The 12802-nt window shown below is 41.2% G+C and overlaps 1 protein-coding gene across 1 annotated transcript in view; it reads left to right on the forward strand.

Moving 5' to 3' along the window:
* Window positions 1-7633, forward strand: part of LOC308322019 (kinesin-like protein KIF3A) — a 33746-nt gene extending 26113 nt beyond the window's left edge. The window contains exons 13-17 of the mRNA XM_080773193.1: window positions 2198-2323; window positions 3816-3869; window positions 4534-4602; window positions 5275-5405; window positions 7253-7633. Of these exons, the coding sequence (XP_080629319.1) occupies window positions 2198-2323; window positions 3816-3869; window positions 4534-4602; window positions 5275-5405; window positions 7253-7301 (429 nt within the window). The 3' untranslated portion in view covers window positions 7302-7633. The remainder of the gene's footprint in view (window positions 1-2197; window positions 2324-3815; window positions 3870-4533; window positions 4603-5274; window positions 5406-7252) is intronic.
* The last annotated feature ends 5169 nt before the right edge of the window (window positions 7634-12802 follow it).

Genomic DNA, 12802 nt, shown 5'->3' on the forward strand with positions numbered 1-12802 from the left:
CTCCCCATTCCAGACCCACACTGTCTCCAGCATGTTGCCTCCCCATTCCAGACCCACAGTGTCTCCAGCATGTTGCCTCCCCATTCCAGACCCACACTGTCTCCAGCATGTTGCCTCCCCATTCGAGACCCACAGTGTCTCCAGCATGTTGCCTCCCCATTCCAGACCCACACTGTCTCCAGCATGTTGCCTCCCCATTCCAGACCCACACTGTCTCCAGCATGTTGCCTCCCCATTCCAGACCCACACTGTCTCCAGCATGTTGCCTCCCCATTCCAGACCCACATTGTCTCCAGCATGTTGCCTCCCCATTTGAGACCCACACTGTCTCCAGCATGTTGCCTCCCCATTTGAGACCCACACTGTCTCCAGCATGTTGCCTCCCCATTTGAGACCCACACTGTCTCCAGCATGTTGCCTCCCCATTCCAGACCCACACTGTCTCCAGCATGTTGCCTCCCCATTCCAGACCCACACTGTCTCCAGCATGTTGCCTCCCCATTTGAGACCCACACTGTCTCCAGCATGTTGCCTCCCCATTCGAGACCCACACTGTCTCCAGCATGTTGCCTCCCCATTCGAGACTCACACTGTCTTCAGCATGTTGCCTCCCCAATCCAGACCCACACTGTCTCCAGCATGTTGCCTCCCCAATCCAGACCCACACTGTCTCCAGCATGTTGCCTCCCCATTCGAGACCCACACTGTCTCCAGCATGTTGCCTCCCCATTCGAGACTCACACTGTCTTCAGCATGTTGCCTCCCCAATCCAGACCCACACTGTCTCCAGCATGTTGCCTCCCCAATCCAGACCCACACTGTCTCCAGCATGTTGCCTCCCCATTCGAGAAATGTGACAAGACATTTCCACCCAAATTCCCTCCATACATGTGAATTAGTACTATGTGTATTAGTACAATTCCAATTTCCATTGGAATTGACATATCTCAGACCACTCATCGTTTGACATAACGATGTTACCTTCTGTTTCCCACTTTTCTTTAATATATTTTGTATCATGTTGTTTTTTTTTTTCTCCATGAAGCCATCATAAAAATCTGAAATAATACCTTTAGCTAAACTGTTTCGGTATGAATAAATAATCTCACTATTGGGTCACCGAAATCCGTTTAGTTTTTTAATATTATGTTCAAAGTGATTGCGAATCTGTCAGTATCTAAAATAAAGTCTGAGTTATCTAGATTGAATTCTCTCTTCAGTTTTTCAAAACTCTTAAACTGTCCCTTCTCTGTAAGTGGACGGAATGTTTTAATTCCATGATTTGAACCTACAGTCTAATCACGTATTTGGTCTGAAACCTGGATCCATACGCACACCACTGACGTATTTTATATCTTATCTAATTTATATTCATCTTTTACCATATCTTCCAGATTTTTAATTGAGATTTAATCCATGGATTTGTTATATTCTCTAAAGCTCTCCCTAGATTTCTATAGGTGGGATTATTTTAAGACACATCTATCTCACTCTCTCTCTCTCTCACTCTCTCTCTCACTCACTCACTGGTCAATTTTGTATTATGGATCTGTTAAGTTGGCAATTTGGAAGACGAGGAAGAATAAGGTGCAGGGTTTGGGCAGTGGCGGAAAGTTCTTATAACGGCAGGGGGTTCATGCAGCCACGCCCCCCCCCCCCCCCCCCAGCTGTGGAAAAAAAACGAGTTTTTTTTCTTTCGGTTGGTACCGAATTTATTTACAGTTTGTTAATGAACACAGTGTTTCAGTTCACAACGAAGAACACATTAAATTGTTTCAGCAACATTTCAACATGATCGATGACAAACAGTGGGTTCAGTCGCGCCTTTGCCAAAATGCCAGGGGGTTCAGTCGCGCCTCTGAACCCACGGAGTTTCCGCCCCCTGGGGTTTGGTGTCAGTTGATCCCCTGTTGATGGATGGCAAAGGAGATAATGGCAGCTCTCATTAACGCCTATTACAGTCTGATTGGGGGGGGGGGGGGGGGGGGGGTTGTACAGGTGTGATGTGTAGGAGAGGCAAATTACAAATTGCGTAATTTATTTTATTTAATTTAACTTTTTTTCACTTAATCATCTGTCATGTTTATCATGTACTGAAAAAAGATTGAATAAAGAGGTCTTGAAATCTCTCTCCCTCCCCCTCCTCCCTCTCTCTCTCTGGTGTGTGTGTGTGTGTGTGCGTGTGCGTGTGCGTCAGATGGCTGATCTACAGCAGGAGAATCACCGGGAGATCGAGGGTCTCCTGGAGAACATTCGACAGCTGAGCAGAGAACTGCGGCTCCAGATGCTAATCATAGACAACTTCATCCCCCAAGAATACCAGGTGTGTGTGTGTGTGTGTGTGTGTGTGCGTGCGTGCAGCATATACAATACGAAGCAGTGCTGCTCAGTTATGGCTGAAATCATAATCAAAACGATCGTAAAATATACTCCATGACAGGGCGAAATGCAGAGATAAAAACTATGCGTCAGTCGCGAACGATTCCTACTACTTGTCCTTTCGGACGAACAAAATTAACCAAAATGAGTAAAGCTCAGTCAGGTGAGCTCTCGGACAGTTGCTTCATTTTAGATTGGCTTAACCCATTCTGACCTGAGATCAGATTCATACGAGGTTTCCACTGGACACACACTGGTCTGATGAACCCATTCTGACCTGAGATCAGATTCTAAAAATGTCAGTCGTTCTTCGATTTAAAAAAAATAATAGCTAAAGCATAACACAGTGCTAACACCAAAAACGGTTCTCGCCCTAAAGGGTGAGGTCGCGCTGAAACAACAGGGTCTGGGAATGGGCATATATAAATATATATATATATATACTAGTATTTATTTATTTTTTGCGTTTTTGGGCCAGGTAGGTTGGGCCTGTGTGCTAATTTGTGAGGCCAGGTGTGGGCCTCGGGACAGCCCAGTTAGGGCCCGGGTAGAGACGGGGTCCCTTAATGTTCTGGCCTGTTGGAATGAAATCGAAAATGTAATTCATTTTCTGTTTTTACTGTCCACTATATGATGAATTAAGATTGAAGGACGGGTGGGGATGGATCAACAGAACTGGTCAGCTCCATATATGGAGATCTAAGGGGTTTGAGGTCGGATGTGATGATCCAGTCCATGTATGGCTGTCCAGGGGTTTGATGAGGTCAGTGTTGTGATCTTCATACAGGGTTATAGGGTTAGGAGACGGTATGGAGACGGCCATATATGGACCGTATCACGAGGCATGGACGGATGGAAGGATTGACAGGTTTTAGCGTGACTGACGAGGGCTTTTAATATACAGCTTTTTATGTACACAAGAAGACTTTTGAAAGTATGCATTGGTCGTGGGATACTGGCCTTATTAATCGGATTGAGAACAAGATGTGTCGAATCGCCCCATCTCTACTGTGAGTGAGTTTTGGGTTTTTATTTAGGGGAAAACCACACCACTGTAAACACAGCCGGGACATAACAAGAGCATCGTTGCAAAAATAGAGTACCGCACAATAATCTCAATTATCGTGTTTTTTATAATTGTTAGAAGCCTTAAACGGTACATTTGTATTGGAAATGTCACTGTTAATCGCCCAGAACCCTAATGTGGAGCACATGGTTGTATAAAGTAATACGTATTTGCTTTCACACGCCATCAAACTTGCTTATTTTGAATGCCGTGAGAAATTAGATAGGAGATAGACGACAATTGAAAGTTATGGACTTTAGCTTGTGCTCTGATTTGTGTTTTGTATGGCGATTTGATTTGATTTGATTTGATTTGATTTGATTTTGGGTTTGTAAGATTATAGCAATATTTGCCACATTTTCCTCTACAGGAGATGATAGAGAATTATGTGCATTGGAATGAAGATATTGGAGAGTGGCAACTGGTGAGTTCTCTTACATCCACGTATCGAAACACACAGGACAGCGCATATATTAACCCATTCTGACCTGAGATCAGATTCATACGAGGTTTCCACTGGACACACACTGGTCTGATTAACCCATTCTGACCTGAGATCAGATTTAAAAAAATGTCAGTCGTTCTTCGATTTTTCAAAAATCACAGACCTACAAGCTCGTAGCGCGCCACTCGGTGGCGCGCTATGAGCTTGTAGATCTGCTATTTTTCAATAGCTAAAGCATAACATGATGCTAACACCAAAATGGGTTCCCGTTCAGAATGGGTTAATAACACAAAAACATAACGGCATGTTGTAGGCTAATAAACTACTGAAATTACACTTGAAAAGACCTGTTGTATAACAAACTAAAAGTGTTTAAATGTCGGTGTTTCTTCTTTCAGAAAATGTGTAGCATACACTGGCAACAATATGAGAAAGCTTGCTAAATAAATACATTGATTGTGCGCAGATCTGAGTGTGTGCGGAGCTTCCCTTTATTTTTCTCATGTTCTCTTATGTTTTTTTCAGCAGATGAGCGGTGGTTCTTTTTACATTTTAGGCTAATAAACTCTGAAATTACACTTGGAGACCTTGTTGTGATACAAACTAAACGTGTTTAAATGTCTGTGTTTTTAATTTATTTCAGAAATGTGTAGCGTACACTGGCAACAATATGAGAAAGCAGACCCCGGTACCAGACAAGAAGGAGAAGGATGTGAGTAATTTGCCTGACATTGTTTGAGGAGAAGGATGTGAGTAATTTGCCTGACATTTTTTGACGTTTTAGATATTCTAAATTAGTTTGTTTCATCACATACCCAACGGATATTTGACCTGGATACGAGGTGTTATTGCCCCCAGAGGATCATAAGCTTGTGGTGATTACTAATTGGCAGCCAGGCATAATAACCCTTCATCTCTCAATGGTCTCTCACCGTCCTACCTACATGACTGCCTGCCTAAATATGTCCCAAACCGCCCCCCTAAGGTCTTCCACTGCTGGCCTGCTCGCTTCGCCTAAAAAAATGGCAACAAAAAAATACGGGGAAGCAGCTTTTTGCTTCTTACGGGCCGTCGGCATGGAACAAACTCCCACTGTACCTTCGACAGGCAGCCTCTGTAGACATTTTTAAAGCACAGCTCAAGACCCACTTCTACACCCTTGCTTTTAATTGATATTTTTTTGTCATTCATGTCCTCACTGTATTGCATTACTGCTCTTGTTTTTTAATGTTTGTGCCTTGCTTTTCTTTTTCTCCATTGCTCTGTAAAGCACTTTGAGCTGCATTTCATGTCATGAAAGGTGCTATACAAACAAAGTTTTATTATTATTATTATTATTATTATTATTATTATTATAATTATTATCTTCTCGTCCTCTCTGCAGCCATTTGAGGTGGATCTGTCCCACGTGTACCTGGCGTACACCGAGGAGAGCATGCGACAGTCTCTGATGAAAGTAGAGAGACCCAGGACCTCTAAAAGCAGCAAGAGTGGCCGACCCAAGACTGGCCGAAGGTAATTTACTGTTGAACCTTTATGTAGCAGTGTTAATTTTGTTGACTAAGACTAAAGACTAAGTCGACTAACGTTTTTCAGAAGACTAAATAGGACCGAGACTAAATGGTGTGTTATTCAAAAGACTAAGACTAAGACTAAATATTTTCTGGTAAAATTAACATTGCATTAAGACTAAGACTAAGCCGACTAAGGTTTTTCAGAAGACTAAATAGGACTAAGACTAAATTAAAATATTGTAAAAAGAATTAACACTGTTGTATAGTAAAACTGATGATTTTACAGTGTACATTTGACAGATAAATTACAGCTAATCTGACGTGGATTTTTCTAGTCTGATACCGATTCGGGCCCACAGACGGAGGTCTCCGTCCTGTTAATTGGTACACTCTGATGCCCAGGGCGGAGATTGATTAACAGGACGTAGATTAATGATATCAAAACCGATCGCATCGCTCCACAGCGTGGGACGTCATCGAAAATGTGTATATATATAAATATGTTTTTTTTGCTGCATCATCTATTTTCAAACAAATAACCATATAAGGGTCTATATAGCCGCCGTTCCCAATATTGTACAAAAGACAAATATGCAGTCAGATCAGATGTATATTGCTCAATCCAAAACATGATTAGACTACTGTAGATATCACTGCACCCTGCTATAGAGCCCAATACCACCAGCCACCTGTCGCGAAGCCAAACTGCTCAGCGACAATCCCCGGTTCCACATCGGCCAGTCGCCCCCTCGTGAAGAAGCCCCAGACGCAGTCATGCAGCCACAACTACACACGGCCCATGACGCGGCCTTTCGAGTTCCAGGAAGCTGCCGGCTACAGCCGCAGTGACCAGAGGAAACGGATAGTGAAGCTGATAGCTTCACTAAGGGGGAGTGTTACGAAGGAATGTAGTGCCTCTCTGACATCACAACCGGGACGTCAGGGGGTGACATCACCCTCGACGCCCCGGAACTATAAATATCGTGCCTACGCAAGTTTAAGACAGTATGAAGTAAGAAAGAACTCAGATCACGTAGTAGACCGCAGATACTATATCTAGATCTCAAGTGACCGCCAGTTCGAACTTGCGTAAGAGAACTTGCGGAAGTTATGTGGGAACACCCACTGCGTGGGGTAAAAAACGACTTTCTGGCCTTGACAGCCCATTCATCCAACCGATGAACGCATCGCTCCACAGGCTAGGAGCGCCTGTTGCCTGTTGTCAGATGTATATTGCTCAATCCAAAACATGATTAGACTACTGTATCTCGGTTACAGTATGCGTGTGACATCATCCTACTTTTATGTTATGTGGGAAGTTATGCGGGAACGCCCACTGAGTGGAAAAAAACTACTTTCTGGCCATGACAGCCCATTCGTCCAAACGGAAAAGTCCTGTCTGATTGCATTAAACAATGTTAAACTCGCCAACATTGCAGCTGTTACGAAAAGCTTGAATTATCCTCTTTCTATCTGCAAAGTGTTTGTTTCATAAAAATCCACCATAGAGACGTTATGAGCTACTTTCTGTCAAAAGATGTCCTGCCTTTGATTATTTTTTCCAAGTGTGTCAGAGTTTGGAAGTGCTTGTTTTCAATAACACAACATTTTGCTGCCTCCTGCATTATGTGACATTTAGAAAGAGCTGGTACGCAGGGATGGTTGAGTGATTTACAACGAGCGCTTCCAAACTCCAACACTCCAACATGCTGCTCAATGTTTTGCCACTCAGTCTAGATGAGGGGGGGGCGTGTCCTGATGAGAAAATCATGCATGTGCATACTCTCTATTCTGAGAAATGTGCCGTGTAAATGCATGCCAACACTTACCACCTATATCCCCAAACAGGAAACGATCTGTGAAGCCGGAAGCTGTGATCGAATCTCTTCTGCAGTGAATCCTGGCGTCCGCGACCACCATAATGTTACCTTATTAAAAAAAATATGTATCTGAATACACTGTATAGCCAGTAAAAGGGTTCGTTGTGAATGAGAGGCTGGTCAGGGGGAGCAGCCACTGTAGGATTTAAAACGTTGTGGTCAATGGGACCTGTTATTTTGTATTACAATGTAATGCTTTGTTTGAGGATGGGTGACAATGTTTTATCGTTACCTGGGAACATATCCATGTGGGACCTCTGCTTGTTATATACTTTAAGACTTCCTCGCCACCTTATCGTGTTGCATTTCCTAGTGAAACAAGCGGCTGGGTGCTTCTCAGCCAATCACAGTGATGATGGGGGCAGTGGGGGGGGGGGGGGGGGGGGTCGTTCACTGACTGAATCAGTCAGTCCACCGTCCCGTCCTCTCAGGCTATGGGATTTAAACAAGGTGGCGTTAGATCGAGTCAATGTTTCTGCAACTCAAGCGTTATTTGTTTGTAAAACGACATTATGTTCTTAAAAGTGTGAAAAACATATTTTCCATTTCGGCCTGGTCTTTTAATAGGTAGGCTACCATAAACATTAATGGGGGAAAAGCCACATAAAGATTAGGATTTTTTTGACTGTGAAGCCAACGACACCTCTTCTTAAACTATAGAATTCATCTTAATGACGGCATTCTTGCTTCTGCGAGTTTTTACATTTCTCTGCTTTAAGCATATATATAGGTTGGGGTTGATAGTGAGAGCTGTGGTCTCCTGCCCAGATGGAGCAACCTGCACCATGCAGCTCTGCAATGTAAGTGTGAGAGGGAGGATGACTGATTTAAGCAGTCACACCTGGCCTGAGTCCAGTTCTAGTTTGACGACTAAGGCCAGGTGTGACTGCTTAAATCAGTCACCCTCCAACCTCACAGTAAGAATGAAGCAGAAAGACTTGAAGGGGTGAAATAGTTGTTCAGGTGAAGATCCCTAGAGGACTGCAAGTCAATTATTGCAATATTGACAATTTCATGAAATATAAAAAGCAGTGCATTGTGCTTCTGTTATAGGTCAAAAGAGTAGGGCGTGCATGCTATTCAGCTTCTTCTACTGTAGTGCCATTGGCCTCGTACAATAAACAACAAGTCATTTTATTTATTTTCACATTTGTTACAAATGTATGAACCCTTCCCAGGATATACTGTAAAATCCACATAGCTTCATGTAATGCACTAGCGTGAATTAAATACAGGGAGCTAATTTCAGTTGTATGGTGCATTGTAAGTGAAAGTAAAGTTACTTTATATTGTATTATACTGTATGTTACATGTTTACAGCATCAGACTTTTCTCTGCGTTCTTAATTTATCAAATGATTTTTATATGTTTTATCTCACATTCTCTGTGCCATTTTATGCACTATTAAATCCATATCTGCCTACAGCAAATATAGTTGAATGATTTCAAAGGTTCGGCTGAATTAAAGTTCATGTGATGAAGTAATGGTGGTGTTGGTTTTATTTGATGGAGTCAAACATTTTATATTTATAATAATATATATATATATATATATATATATAATAAGAAAATCTTTAATATAACATGATGAAAACACTGTCTAATTTGCTAGAAGGCTTTCTTACCTTTATTTGTAGTTGTTACGTCCCCACCAAAGAGGTGCTATTTTGTGCAAAAGCACATTAATGGCTATTTCAATAAGCCCTCAAAGAATTGAATGGGCCATTGGGGTGTTGTATGCTTATTGCTTATTTTTTTTAATATCCTCTCTTCATAGTGTAAATAGTATCCCAAGCGGCACACTTTGTTACTTATTTCAATGGAAATAAGCGAATTAGCACAAAAACCAACCCATTGAAGGCTTATATTAGGGGAAATAGCCAATAATGCACTTTTGCACAAAATAACACTTGGACCTCTTTGGTGGGGACGTAACCATAACGTAACTACAAATAAAGCTATAAGAAAGCCTTCTATGGAATTCTCCTTTAAAGGTGAACAAACTGATCATTATTTTCTGTCTTGGTATATTACATGATTAACAAGGATATTTAGAAAAAGTATGATCAGCATTATAATATTGCCCAATGCAGGTCGGTCTATTAGGTTACATTTGTACACTCGGAGCAAAATGTACACCTGTAGTTGCTATATATAGTTACACCAAAGTTGGTGACCTACATAGGCCTACAAGTGACTCCAGTACTCCCAGTAGCCATGTTCTAATCGGTAACAAGACAACTCACCCCGTTTCTGTTTTTCCTCCCAGAATTTTCCCCAGTGAGGGGAGCTGGCAGCAGACGGCTTAAGCACAAATATAATTAATGAAAAGCTACTACAGTGAAGTCTGTTCACAGAAGTCGTTGTAGGATATGTGGGGGATTATCTGACGAGGTACCATTTGAGTGGTCAAAACCTTACATACTAAATAATACTAAATTGTTTATAGGGTCAATATAAGTAAAATAATATAGCCTTTCCACAGGAGTATCTTTTTATATTTTTCCAAAAAGAATACAAACAGCCAATAGCATATTACAAAGTTATCCCCCTCACTGGTGAAAATTCCGGGAGGAAAAACGGGCAAGCACCGTGGTGAGTTGTCCAGTATTCTTCTAATCTGGGGCCATCGGTGTCTGGTCCCACTCACCATCATGCTTTATACAAAACCCTTTAGTTTGTATTCATGTGAAAAGCTTGTTGCTGAACTCTTGCGTGTGCTGTCTGTCATGCATGATTTGATCTATATGCAGTCAGGCATGGATCGCAGCATTGTCCGTTTTACCTAATCGTGCATCAAATAAAACAATAGATATTAATAATTGAAAATGTGTGAAAATGAATGCAGTAAGGCTTGCGATTCCTGTAGTTGAGGGCATGTGTGTTGGAAGGTAATGTAATGTTTATTTAGCACCATAATGCAGCAATATAGGCCTATAGAGCATTTATGAACCTTGCTTGATCACCTGGGGCAGTGCGGTGGCATTGGCTCTAAAAAGGTCTTCTACATCCTGACAGTTTTCTGAAAAAGCTATGTTTCCATGTCAGTGTTTCTTCGATTTTTCAAAAATAGCAGACCTACAAGCTCGTAGCGCGCCACTCGGTGGCGCGCTATGAGCTTGTAGATCTGCTGTTTTTCAATAGCTAAAGCATAACATGATGGGGGTTAGTTGATGTATGTTCATACCTTGGGGGCGGAATGCTGGGTACACTGATCTTGTCTGTTTTGGAGTATGTATCTTTTATATTTATTACATGTTTTATTTGTGTGTCCTTATACTTAATATAGCACAAAGTCCTGGACCTTACCACACCTATCCTCCCTTGTAATTCTGCATGCCCAATTTCCCATTCCCCGTTTCTGCCACAAGGTTTTTTTAAAGAAGGTTAGTGTGAATCGTACCTGTACTTTTAACCTTTACTTCATTTTTTGTCTCATCTTATTTTTATTATTTCTATTTTTGTCTTATTCATTACAACCCATGCAGCATTACTCGGTATGTCAATAATTATCTTGTGTATAAGGTATTGTTGTATTACAGTCTTGTGGAACATATAACCACACAATGTCACTGCGAGAATACAAATGACACCATCTTCAAACAACACACCTTAAATATATTAATTCATAATTTATTGTTGCATAAATAAAAGGAACATGAAAAATAAATAAATTAGAATGTCATGTTACAATAAATAGTTGGTCAGTGTCAACACTGAATGTAAGTGCCGATACAGTCAGGGTTAGAGTCCAGACCAGCCCTTTTAGACGGCTATCTGTCCTCTCCCCCAGAGCAGTGTTCATTCCGTTGACTTCTAAAACCATGACAAAAAATGTTTGTGGACTACATTTTGTCAGTGACGAAACAAATAAAAACTAGACTAAAATGTTAGGGAGGGACTAGTGGAGGAGAGATCCAGTATAGAACTAAAAGGCAAGTAATTTTCATGTTTGTTGCAGGGACTGAAAATAGCAGATCTACAAGCTCACAACGCGTTGCAGTGCGGACGCATTGTGAGCTTATAGATCGCATATTTTCAGCATGCAAACAAAAGGGTAAAATCAAGCATTTACGTGATTACGACACCATCAAGGCCTGCCAAAATAGTTGACTAAAAATCTTATATTTAGTTGACTAAAACTGGACTAAAACTACAACTTTTAAGATGACTAAAACGAAGTCAAAATCAAAACTCCTGCAGAGCCATGGCATAATAACCCTTTAGTGATGATGACACGTCTTTATGTGACTGGTTAGTCCGGTGCATTCGACGATCTTTTCAAGTAGTCGTTTCAGTTTACGTTGTCTTTCGGGATGATGATTCGTGCAATTGGTGCAATTGGTAACCTGTAATCAAAAACAAAATCATTGCATAATGACAATTACATGATGAACATGTGGACCCTCCCCACAGTTAACAAAATCATGCTTTTGTTCTGTGGCATGTTTCTGAAGCATGCTCAATAGAGAGCAGTGGTTTTCAACCAGTGGTCCGGGGACCACCGGTGGTCCTTGAGGGGATTCCAGGTGGCCCCCAGCTTGATGGAGAGTTTGTAGCTAACATTTGGTTTCATTATTGGATTAACGCTCTCAAGAGTTAAATCATTGTTAAACACCGGCATTACTTAATTTACAAGAAGTCTACACAACAATTAGAGAATGCAAAATAATTGTTATTTTGATCAAGGTTTGCCCGTTAATCTCGCCTATGGTACCAACATCAATACAGCATGGAATTGTGGACACTTAATCTTATATCCAACGATGACAAACTTCTTTAAGTTTGGGCCATCAAGGCTAAATCCCATGAAATGGTGGTCCCGTGGCTCAAATGCTGAATAAATGATACATACTTGAATATGAAAAGGGTTGAAAACCACTCTTCTCTAGAGCAACATGTGCACATTGTTATAGAAATACAGTATATCTCTGGCTTGCACAAAGGCATATAGTTAAAACAACTTGTGAAAGTTGGTGAGCTTTTATACTGCAGATAATAAGACACATTGGATGTGTAAATATCATAGAAAGTACTATTTCTTATACCTTTTTGTTGAAGGTCTGCAGATGTACTTTAAGCTTCCTCACGGCTCTCTCATTCAGAGATGAATGTGGCGGAAAAGTAGTTAGACTCTTCTCAGCCAAACAGTAGAATTTATCCTGGGGGAAGAAGACAGAACACGTTACAGAATAAGTTACAATATCCTACACCTTATAGGGTTGAAATATAGACTAGAATATGAGTCAGCCGGAGTGAAGCACCACGATGCAACATGATGCTGTTGTGATAACAGCATCGTATTGTTTTTATGAAGACCGCTGCGCGTATTTCCGTCCATGCTAAACCCCTTATCCCTAAACTTCTTTGCCTTTTTTTTTGTTGTTGCTATTTTGAAAACCATTTTTGAATAGTTAAAATAGCCAATCTACAAGCTCACAACGTGTCGATGTAGATCGGCTGTTTTTTTTCCAAATAGTAAAAAAGGCAAAGAAGTTTAAGGATAAGGGGTCTAATT

This window comes from Protomyctophum bolini, assembly GCF_963924005.1.
Source record: "Protomyctophum bolini genome assembly, chromosome: 10".
Taxonomy (NCBI): Eukaryota; Metazoa; Chordata; class Actinopteri; order Myctophiformes; family Myctophidae; genus Protomyctophum; species Protomyctophum bolini.